Source organism: Brachycentrus maculatus, unplaced genomic scaffold (assembly GCF_059751285.1).
Source record: "Brachycentrus maculatus isolate JH-2025_06_01 unplaced genomic scaffold, ASM5975128v1 h1tg000185l, whole genome shotgun sequence".
NCBI lineage: Eukaryota > Metazoa > Arthropoda > Insecta > Trichoptera > Brachycentridae > Brachycentrus > Brachycentrus maculatus.
The window spans coordinates 309,653-329,783 of record NW_028280936.1 but is presented as its reverse complement, the minus strand read 5'-3'; the positions used below and the strand labels follow the sequence as shown (position 1 = coordinate 329,783).

The 20,131-nt window shown below is 29.7% G+C and overlaps 1 protein-coding gene across 1 annotated transcript in view; it reads right to left on the bottom strand.

Moving 5' to 3' along the window:
- Positions 1–20,131, bottom strand: part of LOC148307899 (neural cell adhesion molecule 2-like) — a 151,345-nt gene that overhangs the window by 71,948 nt on the left and 59,266 nt on the right. Inside the window, exons 7-8 of the mRNA XM_088262593.1 lie at positions 7,751–7,892; positions 6,694–6,824 (exon numbers count right to left, since the gene is read on the bottom strand). Coding sequence (XP_088118719.1) covers positions 6,694–6,824; positions 7,751–7,892 — 273 coding nt within the window. The remainder of the gene's footprint in view (positions 1–6,693; positions 6,825–7,750; positions 7,893–20,131) is intronic.

The following is a 20,131-nucleotide window of genomic DNA, read 5'->3' as shown; positions in this document are numbered from 1 at the left end:
TTGTATTCCCCTCCTTAACTTGAGCAATTATCTTATTCTTCTTATCGAATTTCTATATAATTTGAAAATCTCCAGCGAGATTTAATATTGTTCGCTTTCAATTTCACTAAACAGAATTATTAGGACGGCAACATTCTATGGAAATTAAATAAGGGAATTAAGTTACTAAACGTTGAACAAAATGAACTTATTGGGCTTGTAGATGGGTATTAGAATTACTTTTATGAATTAATAGATGACTCATATTTTTGTTAAATTATTATAATTAATCGTCTCGCCTCACCTACCATGCTGGAGGTCCCGGGTTCGATTTCCATAAAGGGGTGAAAATAAATATGTGAGTGATTTTACACCCTAATATTTAATTAATATCACCCTGGACTAGTCTTTGGAACGCAGGAGTGATCACCTTGCCTTCATGTAAGTAACGATCAAGATAACTCTGCGTCAATACGATGCAATGCCCTATGTACTATTGGGTGCGAATAAGGGTTAGAAGAAGAAGAAATATTTTAATCTCAAATTAATATAATAATCAATTTGTAACGTAACCGATTACACTTTCGAAATTATTTTTTTGACATATAGAAGACACTACAAAAATATTCATATACTTATCCAAAAATTAAAGTTGCAATAAATGAAAATAAAAATTGTAGTATTTCCAACACAATCGAAAATGTATTCATAAATCCAGTTTAAATTTTATATTGAAATGAAAAGTTATAATATTATAGATTGACAAAAGTATAACAAATAATAAAAAAATAAATAGCAACAATACAAATATGTATATTTATTTTATAATACTTGTTTATATCTTGATGTTACTGATGTATTAAATTTCCAAATATAAAAAAATACAATACAGTAATTTTAAATTCAAGCTTTTTTCTTCAAAAAATAAAGCTTTTTGTCGAGTATTATGTATAAATTATATAACATAAAGCTAAAATAAGGTTTAATATAAATATCATATTATGAAAAATGTTAAGTGTCTCAGCGACAATATTTTGTATAAACAAAGCACTGATTAAATCAGCCAAATATTTATTATTATTAAAAATAAAATGAATTGTTTATTCACTTCACATATTCTCATATTGTTAAAATAATAATTTATTTATTAAATTATCATCTCCCTGTATGTGCCGTATGTAAATTAATGGAAACGCAAGCTGAAATTAGGTGCTTCAAATTCAATAAATTAAACAACGAAAACATATTTTTATTTACTAACGAAGACAATTAATTGTAAAAAAAAACTTTGATTAGTCTACGTATATTATTTGATTGTGATGAAATTCAATATTGACTTTTATCCGGCTTATAAAAGTTAGATGATTGACAGTTTTTTTTTGCTAGGCATCCACAATTAAGTGATAAACTGATGATTACGAGTTCAACAATAATTAGAAATGAGAATTTATATCGAGATTTCACTGTATTGCCAGAAGATACCCAGAACGATTTTTATGAATATGCTCGTTTAATTTCATGAAAGTTAAATCATTAATGTTATTAACGAAGCTAGGAGATAATAACGAATTAGAGACACTTGACAGGAAGGCTTTCTGGGAAGCAAGACACTGTAAGAAAAGAGCTAATGAGAAAAGTTCAATAAAGCCCCAACCCTTCATTCTATTCGGCCCATAAACTTGAACAGCGTCCTAAACAATAATATGAATGGAAGGAAACAATAAACTTTACTTAGTACCGTTCCGGTTTATGCTGTTTGATAAGGCTATACATACTCCTATACAGTTGGTAGCCTTCAAATTAGAACCACTTTGAGTCATTTAAATAAAATACAATACAGAACTTCTAAAACTTCAGCTAGATATGAAAATTTAAGCTTTTCATTATAAATTCTAAGTCTTGTACGCCTTCTTATTATGGTGTTGCTTACCCTAGAATCAGAACGTTGCCTGTAGAACGCTGCATCAGTTCAATGCAGTATTATATGCACTACCGATGTGATTTATCGTTACTGTGGGAATTAAAAATTGTATAAATGTGAATGTAGAAATTCTATAATAGATAAAAAAAACTAGCTATCCATCACGCTGCTTCCCCATAGGGGTAGGCAGAAGTTAAAGAACGCGACATCTATCTGTCATTGCAAACAATCTTCGTTTCTTCCATATTCATGCGTCTCCTCATATGTATCCTCCGATTATTCCGACTTGATAGTGCCAACTTTTCTTCGGTCTTTTTTGCTTCTATTATCAACCACATTCGTCTCATAAACTTGTTGCACATTTTTTTTCACTCACACGTTTCACATGCCCGAACCATCTTATTTTTATTCTGTAATAGCAAAAAGTAAAAATTGATTTAAATTTTAAAAAGATAGATTTTACTACTAAGTGACTGACGAATTGAAAAAAAAAGATAAAATATTTATATAAGATTAGTTAATCACGTAATTCGTGAATAAAAACGTTGGTTTCCAATGTCAGTGTTAATTATGAAAAATAAACATATGTTTTTGTTATTGTTGGTAAATTCATGTATTATCTCCTGCCAAGGTTTCCACTACCATAACAGGAGTTTTTCATATTACCCTTAAGTTGGCCCATATTATGGTGGTAAAAACAGGGTTTGGAGGAAATTTCGAAAGATCTATAGTTAATAAACTAAGTTATTTAACTAAAGACTTACCTTTAATACCACACTCACTTGAAGATATCGTTAATCCTGGAATTTTCGTTACCTCCCTCAAAACGGAGGATATTGTTTTCTAATGATTCATAAATAAAAGTAATAGGTATGTCGTTAAAAGTGAATCATAAGGACATTTCATGAAAAATCAATAAGGAGATGTGACCAGATGACAATTATTTTTTCTCCGTTTATATTTCTATACAGCTTAAGTTTTTGATGTCAATTTTCATTATAGTAGTAGTTTAAAATGCGCAGCGAAATTTGTGCACTGACTGGCGTGATGAGCTTTTAGTGGTTGAATCCTAAAACCGCATTAAGTAATAAAGTTTTTTTACGGCAGCCGTTGTTTTTGAAAAAAAACATTGATTGTTCATGTCTTTTTTTCAGACTACAAATAAATTTCAAGCATGATAATTTCTTTATGTTATTAACGATCAAAATAAAAATCTATTTATTATTGAATACAAGTTTATTACAAACGCTTAAACGGGTGCCCGCTTCCATATTGTAGCGTTAAACGTGATTGGTTACAGTACTGGAGGTCCCGGGATCGATTTTTAGGAGAGTTAGAATAAAAGAGAGATTTTTCACACATTTATTTATTTTATACCACCCGAAGCGCAGAGCTGCTCAGTGATTGTTTTCATACGATTAACGGTCTAGATAACACTGCGTCGATGAGATTTATTGTTCTATGCACCATTGGGTGCAAATAAGAGTCAGAAAAGAAGTAATAAAGAAATCATCATGTTTTTGTTTTGAATAATATGTGGTCCTTATACAAGGGTCAGTTACTGTATATAGTAACCTGTACGCTGTGTGTGTATATGTTTACAGAACGTACGGGTATATACGTATATGTAACTCTGCGGTGGATTTTCACGTTACGGTGATATACGACCGAACTATGATGTACGTACAATAACTTTCTTCTACTCACATGAACTAACTAGGTAATAATTTAGGCAACCACTTTACTGAATCTTTAGTATCTTCTCGGTAAGGTACAATTTATACATGGCCTGTGAGGCAGATTCACGATGAAGTTTACACCGAAACATTCAAATAACTAGAACGAGGTATAATTATTAGAGTGATTTATAAAACTGCCCCACAGGATACAAACAACATTAAAAAGATTTACTGCTTTGTATTGCTTAACTTTATCAAAACAAGAAGAAATTTAAGGCTTAGAGAGAGAGAATATACATCGTAAGGTTTCTACAAATAGTAAAAGAATAATAAATAAAGTTTCTGAAATTTAAATATTAAATGTAAGTTATGTTGCAGTTATATAAACAAGCTTCATTGTTGATAATTATGTTTTGTTTTATTTGAGTGGCATGAAAAAGTTATAACAGTTTAGCATGAAATCTCTTAAAACGATTGATATATAAATTAATTTGAAAAAAATCACGGTGAAATAAATCATGTTAACATCCTTCTTTTTAAAACCTGCATATTAGTGCGATCCTTTTTCTAACCCTTATTCGCAACAAATGGTGCATATAGCACCGCATCGCATTGATACAATGTTAACTCCGTCGCTAATTACTTGCTGATTAAAAAGTGTCACCGAAATCAAGCTCTCACGAAAAATGTGCATTAAAAAATACTCTATATATTAGCACTTGACGAAATGTGATAAATGATATTTTTTTAATAAAATTTTTACTAAAATAAAGTTTCAATCAATATTAAAATTTCATTAATTTACTTGACATTTCTACTAATAACATTTTTATACTAGTTACGCTGAGTCTTTCCAAAAAATGACTTAGCTTTAAATTCACAAATAAAGAGTTTGTATTAAAATAAAAATATATGAAATAAAAAGGTTGCAATACCCCTTAAACGCATCAAAACCATAAAAAAACTAAAAATTGGGGTATTAATCTAATTCCAGAATTAAATGGAGCAAATATTATGGAAGTGATTTCACGTTTCATCCTTGATCGGGTCAACAAATAAAAGTACAAAGCGTTATGGATTATCCGGGTCATTAAATATTTTTTTTTGGATATTTACTGTTCCCAAATTATTTTGCAATATTATTTTGAAAAACACTATTTCAATTTTCATTATTTTTTATTGTTATTAAATGAATTATTTCTTAAAATTGATGTGAAAAAAATATTTTAGTAAATCTTCATAAAAACATAAAAATAACATTCTTCGCAGAAAAATATTGTAAATATAATAAATAACATATACGTATATCAAATGTTTATAAGATGAACAGCCATCTCACTTTTGATTGACATTGTCTCACAATAATTGTCTTATATTAATCCCATCATGGCAGCTGGCGTGTTATTAAATTATAGAGCTCCAAAACACTCGTGTATAGGTTCGTTAGCCTTTAATTCGCATGTATTGTCCCTTTACACGGCCTGGAATATAATTAAATAGATTATTTGCGCTGGGCTTTTCAATTTTTTCCAAATGAATCATGGCTGGGTTTATTCTCCATACCTGAAATTATTACGCAGTGTACTGTTCCCGATTCTCATGAATATTCAAACGCGTGCATCGAAATCAAACTATTTTTCGATCCGTTTTGAATAATTTGGGAATATTTTGAACAGACACTTTTAATAACCTATCGGTTTTGCCGGAGAGTCTGCTATTTGTCCGGATTTTATTTGACATACGGGTATGTATTGAAAGCTGCTGAAACGTTTGACACAGTTTATGCATATTAATAATGCACGATAGAGATCGACACTATCAAAAGTCTGCGGGGAATTTGTTGATATTTTTTGCACACGAATTCAAATATAAAATCATGCATGATGAAAAAAATCACTAACTTATAAAAGAACTCATAGAAGCGCTCTGATATATTGAGAATAGATAGACATTTTATTTTATTTTATTTTTGTTATTTTATAAACGGTTGTAGCTAATTTGTACGTAATTTATTATAAATTGAATATTTTATGTTAAAACATTATTTTCTCTTTTTAAGTATATTATTGGTTCAAAAAGTACTTATCCAAACAAGGATTTTTAAATATCAAACAAGAATTTATGCATAAACTTGAAATATTGTTATTATTAAATCTTTATAGTTATAAAAGTTACATTTTCCAGATATCGATAAAGTCCGCGAAATCATTTCCGAGGTTTTGCATTCGATGTATAGGAGTATTAAATATAGCAAAAGTATAGCAGATATGGTACAGATAAATAATTCGGGCAAGTTGTGTTATGAATGATTGAACTTGCATGTTGATTCTCCATTGTTTGTTTTTATAGATTGTTTTTTTTTTTCTTCTGAAAAATCTTCCAAAGAAGAACTAGAATTTCTAGTGTATCCCATATCAAGATCACTCGGATTTACAAAGCTTTTTTCCTAATCTAAACCATACGTGTAAGGGATTCAATAATAAGTAGGGTTAAATATTTCTTGAAGGTTATCAAGGATTCTGCATTTATCAAAGAGAAATAATATATTGTAGCCTCGAATAGCGTGGACAGAAAATGAACTACTCGAGAATGATGTGTTATGAAGAGAAATAGTAGTATTATAATGTGTTATGGAGAAAAATACTTAGTATTCTCTCCCGAGATAGGCGAAGTGATATATAATGATCAGAAAGGTAATAACAACATATTTTGATTTACTCAAGCTCAGAAGAATGTTACAAAGAAGTAAAAGGCATTGTTGGTTTTTGCACTAATTGAAGGGTAGCCATTTTAAATCAACGCAAGAGGGCATATTGAGAGTATCAAGACAACATATAATAAAGTGACAGAAATGTAAGTAAGGAATCGGAAACTCATAATTTTAAATAAACGGGGACTTGATACCAATTAGTACCATATTTCTTTGTGTTATATTATAATTTAAAGACATGTATAATATAAGTGCTACAAATAATATAAAACATTATTGTTTCGTTACTAACATTTTACCACATATGTATGTAGAAGTGTGTATTATACATAAAAGCTTCTCAGCCACATAACAGTCAAGAGCGATTAAATAAATGATAGTATTGGTACAAATGCTCTACTTACGTTGTGCATCCAGTGCAGCTTTCTCCAGGGTGGGTTGGAGTGCACGTGGCACTCGAAATACACGTCATCGCCCTCCTTTATGTCCCCAGCTGTGAGGGTGCTGCCCAGCTTCAAGCTCACTACCGGAGGATCTGTACAAAATGAACAAAATCATTTTACTAACGTTGTTAATGATTGTAATTAACTCAAGAATCTAAAAATAAAATGAGTTATAAAATGAACATTTAACACAGATCCGTAGACTCAACTGATAAACTATCGATATTTGGATGTTAGGTTAGATCACTCTATTAAGTTAAGTTTTACTTGATAAATACCATTATATTGGTTTTTACCAAGTAAAACTTCAATCGAAAAGTGATTGATAACCATAAAGTGACTGTCGAATCAATTAAAGGAGAATTCGCAATATTCAAATCCAAAATGCGGACGCCCGTGCAAGAGGTTGGTCGTACCTTCACGCTCATTACAAAAAAAATGTAATGAAAATTATATTAAAAAAAATATATATTTAAAAAATATTTTAACTCCTTGTTTTTTAATGACTTTTTTCTTTGACAAAACTTGAATTTTTCTTCAAATAATTTAATTGCATCAAATATTACAAGGATTTTAAGAAAATTAAGTTGCGATATATCGAATATTGGGTCTTAATGAAATTAGATTACTCTAATTGAGAAACAAATTTTGTTTATTTGGTCAAATTATTCCTTTGAAAAATTTCAGTCGTTAAGCAAGAGCAAAACCAATACATTAATATCTGTTATTTGTTATGTATATATGTTATATAAATATAACACATATACATTTATACAAAAAAAAATAGTACCAACGAGTCGTATTTGTATTCATAAGGGTATTACTTATTTTAAAAGGAATAACCTGCAAAGCTCTAATAGAGGTTTGTCTGCAGGCAAAATTTTCAATATGCTGATTTTATGAGGTATTTTAAATCCATTTAGCATTTTTTATATAAATACCATCAAATGAAAAATGTTTATCGAAAATACGAGTGACGTATTCATCTGGAATGAATTATTTTGAAGATGTTACTTACATACAACTTCTAGCTTCCAGGTAGTTTCTATAAAAATACCGAGAAGAGGATTCTCAGCTCTGCAAGTCAAAGGTTTTCCATCGTCTTCAGAAGTAGGTATGAAGCTCAGCTCGCTGATGGTAACATTTTCTTTCATTTCATCCTAAAAAAAAATGTAACAATAAAATTATGAAAGATGTTATTCTAAAATTTTGATTTATTTTGATGTATATTTTGTATATTGAAGCACTGTTAACTTTGTGATATGGTAATAAAATACTCTCCTTATAATTCATCGTCCACTTTACGTAATACTACTTAAAAACTCTACTTCACGACTACTGGTTCTGGAACAACTATTCTATCATCAGGTCAACTGTGGATTAAAGTAGTCTACAGTTGACTTAATGATGGAATGGTTATTCCTAAACTAGAAGTCGTGAAGTAAGTACGTTGTAATGTTATAAATTTACATATTTAAAATAAAATAAAATGAGAGCTAGTGTTACACGTTTAATTAGTCAGAAAGAAATTTGATTTGTGTTCTCCTTAAAAATCAGTCTCTATGAAAAAATAAAACTTTTCGTCCGTCGGTTGACTGTTGAAGTTAGTATCTTGTGGTTAAGTAACATATTACATAAAATAAAAGTTTCATCAACAATTTAAATTATTTTTAGTTTAAATCTAACCTATCATATGTAATCATAAATGAATGTAGGAAGCTCAAAATTTAGGGTGACCAACCCTCAAAGATTTCCCAAACAGAAGAGTGTGCTTCAGTAACATTTTTATGTTAAGAGGTAGGTCTTGTAAACTTACAAGGAAACTTTTTCAATAGTGCCTTAGAGTAAGTTTCCGTAGAAAAAATATTCTAAGCCAAAAGTTTTCTTTTCTCACCTAATCCCAATATTGAGACTGCGACAATAATAGTTCCAAAATGGAATACAGGAAGAAAACGCCTCAAGATGCGGGAAACTTATTAAACGTGTGACTGCTGAATAAGAAAATAAGTTTTTTTTTGCTTTGCGTTTACACACGAACAAACAAAGATTTAGCAGAGTATACTCAAAGCAGGTAAGCATAGTGGCTTTCAGAATCTCATTATGTAAGGACGTATTAGGAATTTATCATTTTGGTAATATCTACGATAAATACTGGTGGTATTTTTTTTGAGCGGGATAATTTCATTTGGTGATTTTCCGCACAAAATTATGTGATGAAAATAATTATTTTACTTGAGATTTAGAATTGTTTTAGATTTTAATTAACTAACTTTTACGGTCCGCCTCCGTAGTGTAATGGTCAGCACGCTCGGCTACCGTTCTGGAGGTCCCGGGTTCGATTCCCAAGGGGGGTAAAATAAATATAAGTGATTTTTTCCCTGTAATATTTATTCAATACTACCCTGGACTGGTACCTGAAGCGGAAGGCTGATCACCTTTGTTTCATGTGTAAACGATCAAGATAACACTGCGTTTATATGACGCAGTGCCCTATGCACCATTGGGTGCGGATAAGGGTTTTTTTAAAAACTTTTACGGTACTTAGCCGCAGGGGTAGGCAAAGAGAATAGAACGTCAAACCACCATGAATCTTTTCATGTATACACGCACATTATTCCGATTACATTTTCAAATAATTGACCACTTTCAGATATTTGAAATATTTAATCATGCCAAGTTTCTGCTTTTGCTTCTCTTTCTTACTAAATTCTCCTCATATATTTATTTTCCCTTTATTTGCTAACTTATTCGTTACACATGTCTAAACCATCTCGACAAATCATTACATAATTTGATCAATAATGCTTGTTATTTTTGCATTTGCTTTGCATTCACTTATTTCTTATTGTCATGCCGCACATTTATCTGAGTGATCGCATTATGACTGCATTTAATCTAATTTCATCATATATAAACATATTACATAGTCAAAAAGAGCTTCGGCACACTTTGTAAATGAAACAAATAAAATGGATGTAAATGTAGTTCGTATACTGATGATGAATGAAACACGTGTCACAATACATTTTAAGAAATAGTGGTGGCACTAACCGAGTGAAATTAAATAAAAATATTGTGTTTATGTTTTGACCACGCAATTAAGAAAACGGTTTTGTTGTTATTAAAAATAATTTTGAGATGGTAATCGCTTATTATTTTTATAAAATCGTACTTCATGAATCTGAAGACTAATAATTCTTTGTTCTTTTCGTAATACCATGCGATTACTTACAATACGTCATACTTGTTTTGACATCGTACAACTTTCATTACAGCGTATTATATTAAGTGAAAAACTCATATAAATTTCGTTTTTTACTTCCATTATTCCTAATCACGAAACCATAAACGAAAAACGGGGTTTATAATTACAAATTAGATTATTTTAAATACGTAGTTTACTCATGAGTTGTATCGTAAATTAATATTAATCATTTGGTCAAAGTAATTTTGAGTATAACGCAATAAAGCTTAATAACCTGATTCTATTATCCATTAGTTATTAAATAACAAAACTACCAATTAAAGGATAATTGGAGAAAGACAAAAAATAATCGTAATTCATCTACGATTAAATTACTCAAGACTGACAAGGAGCTATTAAATTAAAGTTGTTAGTTGTGTAAGTATAAAACCACTCAATGAGATTTTAGCGGGACAATCACACGCATTATTAGTAAACTAATATATGGTTCAACTATAGGAATTAAGTGATTTATATAAGTGATGCGGACCTGAGATCTGCAATTAGATATTCACTATATTACTTTAAGAATACAGAAACAGTATTCAAATATTTATTAAGTATTCAAGCATGTGTTTTGTACAACCATTAAATAATACTTAAAAAGTAACGTATTTTAATGCTTTTATTAGCTTTTTTGCTTGCCGTATTAGCAATCAGACTAGAAAGAGCAGAAGAGAAAATCATACACCCACATTCGTTCGTTATGTAGGAAAAAATGGATACCATATAACAATGAGGCGACTGAGGTTAGCAGCAGAGGAAGATAGAGGAAAATTTGATTAAATATTTTAAATGGAGTTATTAACGCATATGTATGAGGAGATGAATACACGTTGAAGAGGCGAAGATTGTTTGCAAAGACAGATTGGCTCTATTCTCTCTGCCCACCTCTGCGGAGAAGTGGCGTGATGTTTGGTTAGTCAATTCTTTGGATACGGCCATAAATAAAAATATATAAGATAGTTAAGCATATTTTTCTCTGAGCTTAATTGACAGTATTTGCAAACATCTAAACTTTAATAAACAAATATCTGACAACATTTTGAGTGCGTCCAAATACCTGTTCACAAATCTGGATTATCTCCAATTATAGGAGTTAATTTTCATATTATTTTTTGGCATATCATCAAAGATGAAGAAGAATATGAAAGTCTGGGCTTTTACGGGGCTGACGACCGTCATAGGCTGGTTTAAGTGATCACTTTACACACGTGTAACATTCACCAATTCTACCCATTATTGACACACTACTCAAATTCTTGGAAGTTCTATATATATGAGCCAATTCAGAAACATTGTTCTTGAATCACTAAATAACAATTAATTTAATTAAACTACTTGTCAGCTCCGTAAATGCCCAGACTTCCATATTCTTCTTCATCTTTGATGAGATGTCAAAAACTAATATGAAAATATCTGATAATCTGCATGGATTCATCGGTTTTTCGAAAACACATTTTAATGACGAATTACTCGCTATACGTACAATTTGTAATTTGAATGAGTTTTGCACGAATAATGAGATTCTAGTGTAATAACAGTTGCAAAAATCCGTAACAATCCGCATAGGAATTCATGTGCAGAAGGTCAGTATGCGACATTAGACTCTAATGTACTAATTGATTTATTTTTTGCTTATCAGGAAAGTATGCAAGTGATAGTTAATTCAGTAATAAAATGGTTTTATGTTCTAATCCATTCGTTTATTCGCCAGGAAAGACTTTCATTAATAAGACATCGTACCCTAATATTTCTTTGCAGCATCTTTATTAGTTACCTTTCTGCAAACTGGTGAGGTAAAGTAGCCTTTTATCGCTCTATATAAATTTTGTCCTCTGCGCCACATCGAGAATTTTTATTTATTTTTTCCATAATTTTTAACATAAATTTTTGCTGTTTCAAAATAAACCACCAACAGTCAATTTTTATTATAAAGATTAATTTGCTTATTTTTTTCTTCGACATTCTACTCGGCTGTCCAAATTTAAAACACAGTAAGGGATATTTTTTTTAAGTAGGTTTTTTTTTGCATTTTCGGACTAAGTAGAGTCTACTTAGTCCATAAATGCAAAAAAAACCTACTACAAAAAATGTCCCATACTTAATTTGAACAGCCGTACTATTATTATACAAAGAACATAGATTGGCAGCAGATTTTACTATTTTTAATTCGCTTCATTATTTTTTTACATGTACGGCAATGATCTAATTATGCAACGAAAAAATCCAAGAGGGCATTTGGAAATAAATAGCCTGTGACATATCGCTCACTCCTTTCAAGAACGTCATAAATAAAAAATTGTCAATTTTCAGTTGTGCATGTTTTCGGAATGCCCAGAAAATGTACTTTATTAAAGTGGCATCTTTTTAACTTAATACTTACCCGCTACAGGGCAGAAAGTGTTGTTTTTGCATTTTGAAGAAAAGGTATTGTTTAATTATTTTTTAAAAATTATACTAAATATTTTTCAAATGGAGAAAAAGCTTCAGGTTTTTCCAAAAAGATCTGTTGCACTGTAAAAAGTTCAAAAAGTGGATTGATATTTATTCTTAATACATTGTGTTATATTTTTAATCTTTAAAAACGTTGTCCTGAAAAATCAAGTTTTTTTATTTATGACGTCCTTGAAAGGAGTGAGCGATTTATATAATTAAGAGACTTTAATGTATATTAAATTAAAGTATGTAATGTTATTAACTGAAACGACCGTTTTAACGCATGTGGAAAGAGAAAAATAACTATGGACCTTTTTAAGTCTGAGTACAAATTATGGGTAGGTACTTGCGTAAATTCTTTAACAAATCTTTGCACACCCCTTGTACAAAATACAATAATTCAGCGCAAAATTAAAATGAAAAAAAAATACATAAAAACAAACTGACAAAACATGGACTTACAAAATCTAAATAAAATATGTTTATTTGGTTCAATAACATTCTTTCAAAATAATAATATTTTAAAAACAGAATGTGTTATGTTTTTCAAATTAACTTTCATTCCCACCCTCTCTATTCTACCTACAGTCGAGCCATTAAAATAAAAGCTTTGAGCGTTATTTCTTAATAAAATGTATATACCTGTTTTTAAACGAACGGATTCACGGAAAACAAATCACTGTTTGTACTGATTAAATATCATTCACGTGTAAAAACCGAGGCAAAGCTTCATAAATAAACAAAAACCTCCTAAATGCAATTTTAATAATGATTCACAAGACAAGGGTGTATTTTTATTTAAATGTAGATTATTAAATTTTGATAAGGGATAAATGTTATATTATTTAAAAGAATATATATTTTGGCGTTATTCATTTATCGTAGATGGTAACTTTAAAAACACATAATAACACAACTTTAACAACACTTCAGAAAACTGTGTATTACGTAAAATATTATACAAAGAGTCTTTCCAGAAGTTTGTTTCTTGAGTTCTAGCAGATAGATATTAGTTTACTTCGCTTTTAGGAAAAATTTTATTATCTTCTCTAACATATTGATTTTAAAACTACAGCTTGATTTTAGAAAATATTAAAGAAAGTTTGAAAAGGATAAGGAAATATATCGTTTGCTTTAAGGATGTTTGTTTCGCTTCATAGATAAATATTTATGCAGTAAGTTGCTTTAATTTGTTCTTAAGGGCGATAACAGGATCTGTTACCCTAATAACGAAGGAAATTTCATTGGGACAAAGCTTTTCCTTGAACGCCAATACGGACCGACTTTCAGCACCCATTAAACTTTTACGTAAAGATCGTAACGTCCCCCTTTTCGACAGAGTTTACGTTTCTTCCCCGCGAGAGAAAAGACGGAAAAAGAGTTAAGTGACTCGGCATACAGTTTGTCACTAGAGGCTTAATTAAGTTATTTTGAAACATGTCGTGCCTCGGTATAAACTCCAGAACTTCATGCCAGGGTTACATAACTGAGTAAACTCTAGAAGTTGTGTACAGTTTTATTTTATTTTTATTATAATTAAAAGAAGAGAACTAATGTTTTAACATTACATAAATCAAAACATTTTATGTTGAATTCTATCAAAAGTACGAGCACAGCTTTTCTTTTAAAATATTTTTTTGGAAAATAAAAAACCCTGAACTATTTATTTAAAATAAAATAAAATATTTTTATATCATTTGAAAAACTTAAATCTAAATCAACATTTTGTAAAAATATTTAGATTTTTTTTCTTTGTTATTTAAGTAATCTAATTCGTATTAAAAAAACGCATTAAAAATAATGATCGTGTCGGTCTTATTTTTAGGTATTGTGGGTATAATATTTAGTTAATTTTGTATAAATTATAGTCCTTTATAAATATAATTTATAAAAATAAAAATATATGAAAATCAAGTTTTTATCTGTGTACATCAATACTTAATTTATTTTATTCACTCCTTTTATTTCCTATAACTAAGCTTATGTGTTTAATATCTAACTAATATGATAAAATTTTATATTATGTAATTACAACTTGAGTACTTCTGAGGAGTAAATAAATAAGAAAAAAATAGGAATTAAATGCATTATAATATTTTAATATAAAATATATTTCATCGTTTTGAAATTTATTCTTTATCTTATTTTAAACGCTAAATTATTCTTTGATGATCGAAGAAACAATGACTATCAATATCTGTTGAGTAATTTTATCGATGGTAAAACCGTGACGTGGTGATTTTCCGCTACCACTATCGACATTTGAAGTTATCAGTGGAATGAAAATATAATCTCTGAGTGAAAAACCGTGACTCGATATCCGGTCGTAACATTAATCCAATCAGAGCAGTCGGTCGCGTACTGTGGAGTCGTAAAACAGAGGGATGGCCTTCGATTCTCTCGCCGGGGGTTGATTTTGTAGAAGAGATCGTTAGGGAGTCGTTGGGTATTGAGAAAACGCATCGTAGTACGTGAGACAGGGTTTAAATCGAGAAATCGCTAAAATTATAATTGAATGGATGTAAAGAAAACGGCCTAGTTGATCCCAAACCATTAAAATTTTACGAACGCTGATCTCTTAATGCGTTGAAGAATTAATATCCTATTTTTAGATAGAGGAGATATTTTCAAATATTATTTTTACCCTCACCCTCACTTAACGGTGCATAGGGCTGATTCATATAGAATCAGAGTTACCTTAATAGTTAATTATGTAAAGGCAAAGAGGTCAGTCGGGCGTCTAAACACCAGTCCAGGGTGATAATAAATGTATGTAGACAGAAAAGTCTCTAAGTCTAAAAATAATCATTATAAATATATTTACTGCTGGACAATATATTTATTATAATTTAAAAATGCAGTTACAAATATTTTCAATAGAGTATCGAAGACAATTATTTAATTACTTACGATCATAATATTTCATTAAAAGCTGCATATTTATCACAATGGAATATAAATGTAACATTGTAAAACTTTGAATCCTTGTTTACAAATCGATATTTCAAACACAATTTCAAAGTTATAATCATATTATTAAAAAGAAACACATGAAAGGCCCTTTTCTCGGGTTAAGGAAAATATTTATAGAGATACGAGACTACACGTTACACCCTCTTACATTAATATGAATGTTTAATCTGAATCCGCATTGCGAAGAAAAAGGGTGAAGCTTATGCAAATATAGGAGATGTTGAATCTTATAATTTATTAATACTTTTCGATCATAATCTTGTCAAACTTTCAGCACACATTTTCGTGTATTTTGGAAGTAAGTTAAGACTATTGAAAAAGCTTTTGGGAGTTTTTCCCGAAAAGTCCGGAATATTTTAAAATATTTGAAATTCAAATAACGGAGAGCTCGAGGAATTTGTCGTTATTTGAGTCTCGCTATGGTATTTATTTTGTTTTTATATTTAAACAAGGCATTTAAATACGCGGATGAAAATAATAACACGACGAGAATTCCTGTTTTCCTGCTACTTTCAAAAAGTTAAATCAGGATATCTGGGGATCCTTGTCTGAGTATTTTTCATGGATTTTCCTTTATTTGCCACGGGCGAGTAAACATAGACTTTATGGTTTGGAAGAAGATTTTTTTCAAGGATTTATTTATGACAAAGGGACAACATATTGACATTCATATGTTTTACAAAGTACCAATATTAACGTAGTAAGAGTGCGATTAATGCGTAACTCTTACATTTTAGCTTACCTTATTGGGATGGTATTTGTTATGATGTATTGGTTTTTTATTACATCCCAGCTTAAGATTTTTCAATTTCATAATTTGATTCGGCCGTCACTTTGTGGTAATATCTATCCATTTTTTAAATAAAAATTTCACTTGGAAATCACCAATTTATATTTTAATTAAATTTGACCATGTTTCAATACATTCCTCATCATATTCAAACACTTTGCTTAAAAATGATGGGAAATGCATTTAAACGTGTCATAATAGATTTTGATCAACAATAGTATTTTCTGAGTGAAATAAATATTTAATACTAAATAAAATAAAACAACTTTGTTTTAACCACTTTTTAATGGTACACTTTTTCCAACCGGTTTCGACAAGAAATCCTCAGGGTTTATGTACTACCTTGTTTTGGTATTGGAAGTTTTTGGTATCGTTAGGGAAGGGTAATTAACTATAACCTAACTATGAGTATTTTAATGTTTAAGAATTAGTACATAAACTCTGAGGATGACAAGGTTCTTGTCAAAACCGGTAATAAAAAGTGTACCAATAAAAAGTGGTTAAAACAAAGTTCTTTTATTTTACAAAGTTTATAAAATGCGCCACAAAATATCTGCAAAAAAATATTCAAGAAATAAAAATTATATGTTTTTTATATGAAATTATTAAATACTTTTCAAATTAAAGTTAGAAATACGCAATACCCGACCAAATTTATGCACTTATTGGCATGATTAGCTTTAAGCAATGCAAACGGTTATCAAAATTAATCATTTTATTTGAAATAATTTGTTACAAAATACTTATTTTAAAGAAGTCCTTATTTCATTCAATCGCCATTTGCTTTTAAAAAAACATGACGCGTAAAAACATTAAAAAAGTTGTTGCTTCTAACAAGGCCACTTAAACTTAGAATAAAACATTGTTTTTATTTACTTAACAAAATTATGTTTCTTTCTTGAAGCTAAGTATTTTATAGTTAATATATTTTTAAATCTAATTGTATTTTACAATTTGATATTTTAAACACCTTGAATTATTTAAAAATATTTTAAAATAGTTAACATTGAAATCAGTACTAAAATTGAGTGACCAAGAAGATGTTTTTTTTAGAAAAATAAAGTTTTTTTTCCATATACCTTATAAACATGTCTCCTAGTTCTCAATGGAAAATGTAATGGACACAAAATTGAAATTTTATATCAACGTAATTACCTATACAAATAACACTTTCACGCAGAAAATTAAAAAAGTTCAAAAGTAGAAATTATTTTTTTATGACGATTTTTATCAAATTACAGAAGTAATTAAACATGAATATATGTATGTATTTAGTAATCTAATATTTTTAAATCATCTAATGTTAAACGTGGAATATGCCTTCTTAAAATTTTGTCTTCTGTTAATGCAGGGGAGTATGTGGGAAAATCGAGAAAGACCGTTATATAGGAAGAAATAAAAAAAGTTCAAATAAAGTTCGCCCAGCGAATACTTAAGTATGCTTATTACCACCTTAATATCACCGCCTCTCGTTCCTCTAATGTGTAACTTTATTTTACATCATAAAAATCTGGGCTTTATTAGCCGCCACTTTGAGTAGCATCCGTAATCTTCCACATCTTATAGAAAACCCTGCCACGAACGATGTTTTTTTTTGTCGATTATTCCGAACATATATTTTTACAAATTAATTATAAAAATCACTTTTAAAACCTTATTATATATTCAATAAAATCAGTCAAGTCGGACAGTTAATATAAAATACAGCCGTTAAAACTGAAAAATTAAATAATAATTTATTAAATATAAACAGGAACTGAAAGATTAAAATAATAAACAAGAATAAAGTATTATTTTTTGACATCTCATCAAAAATGAAGAAGAATATGAAAGCCTAGGCATTTAGATGTCAAAAAATAATAATAGGAAAATGGCTCCTGTAATTGGAGATAATCCAGATTTTGTGAACAAGTATTTTGACACACTCAAAATGTTGTAAAAGAATAAAGTTGTCAGTGCTATGCCAAAGTTTCCAATAGGGGCGGTATTCTCCCCAAATGGGTACTAAAATGATTTTCTAGGATGCACTAGAGGCCCTAGGAGACAAATGAGAGGGTTGGTGAGACATAGGACATTCTGCCGATTTTATAAAAAAAACGTTTTTAACTATATTTTGCCATATTTGAGTGTATAAAACAAGGGATGAATGAACTTTTATATGTGAAATTATGGATTCATATATTTAAGTTTTGATTTTTTATGATTTGTATATAACTTTAATTTTCGTTCAAAAGTTATTTTGTAATTGTGTACTTATATATCTAGTGACAGATGTATTTGTCTTTTCGAACTCATATGAAGATCAAAGTTCAGTGAAAATCGGGCAAGTTTCGGTTTGCAAGAAGTCCCATACCTCCTAAAAAGAGTCCCTCTTGCTGACTACACAACTGGTCACCTCAATTCCCAATTTAACGAGTACCGTCTGAAATCTCACGTGTATAATATTTAAGACCACCGATTAATCTAAGTTATAAGGCATGCAAAACCTTTTACTGGCAGATACGACCGCGCAAAATAGCCTGATGCGAAGCGATCCGTTTTCTTGTTGGAACTTTTGTTCTATAAATAGGCGGGTAGATTTGCTCTCTGCTAACCTAATTACTTGCAAATAAATTACATCAATCTTCGTCAACCCAGACACAGGGAAATAATCATTGTGTAATTGCCGTTATGTGGTGTACATTTTACAATACACAGAATAAATAAGTTGGTATAATTCCATCTCGACATGCACCTGCTGCCGGCTCTAGGCGCGAGGCCCCCGCCACACCACCTAGCGAGTTTAATGGCTACCACTTAAATAATTCAAATACTTAACACCGAGTAGCGCTATTTACTCAAAATATTAAAATACCCCGTAGAGATGGATTTTGATACTTACTTGCTTTTTATTTTGGATGAAATAATATATCATAAGACGATAATCCCCATATTTTACAAGTTTGTTTTGTGATTTTCTGTGGATACATACACTTACTATTGTACGTAAATATGTCTGTGTTTGTGTATATCTGTGTAATCAAAGGATTAAAAATATAACTTTTTTAATATGTTTGGTTTACTTCGTATGTTTTACGCATTAAACTTTGGGTTAAATTATACAAAACAATACTTGTATAAAACCACTTTCGAGTTAGTTAATGTAAAATCGTCTAGTTTCGGGAGCTTTGGTAGTTCTCAAAACAATCCATGTTTAAAAATGTTTTATTTTTATAATCATCACATTATCCCACATATGAAAATTTAAATTTTGGACGTTATTTTTCTGTTGAATGTGCTTATTCTGTAAAACCTTGACTGGTGAATGTTAAAACATGAGATAGCTAAAAACGTTGCCGTTGTAAAAATATGGAATTTATTTTTTTATCAATGCAAACGTTTATCAATATTTTAAGTGTATTTAAATCTTTGCATTAATACTAGATTGAAGTCCACCAAAGGGTTGTTCTTGAGTCTAAAAAAATATTTATAAAATATTGTTTAAATTTATTAAACATAATTATGATTATGGATATCCGGTTATTTGAAGTTACACAATGTCAAAGATAAACATTGATATAATGACGGGAAATAAGCTCTGTAATAACCAAGCACACCTATATTTTTATCGAAGTAACATTTTCATATCTGTTGAGGTATCAACAAAAATACTAACAACAATTCTGACGCAGCATCCATGCAGTCTCGGATAAATAATCCCACAATGACTACAGCAAACACTAATGGAGAAGGAAAAAGTAAAAAAAAAAAAACAAATAAAGGAGGTTCATAAGTAAAATAAATGTTCATTCAAGTTAATGTGTGTAATATACCTTTTAAATAAACAAAAGTACGACGGCACGTGTATTTTTTTTTGTATTTTCTTAGAAATGATATTTATCTTTTAATAAAGGAAATAAAAGCATATTTAACATATGCTTTTAAATCTAGAAAATTCTTTGCAAACAAAATTA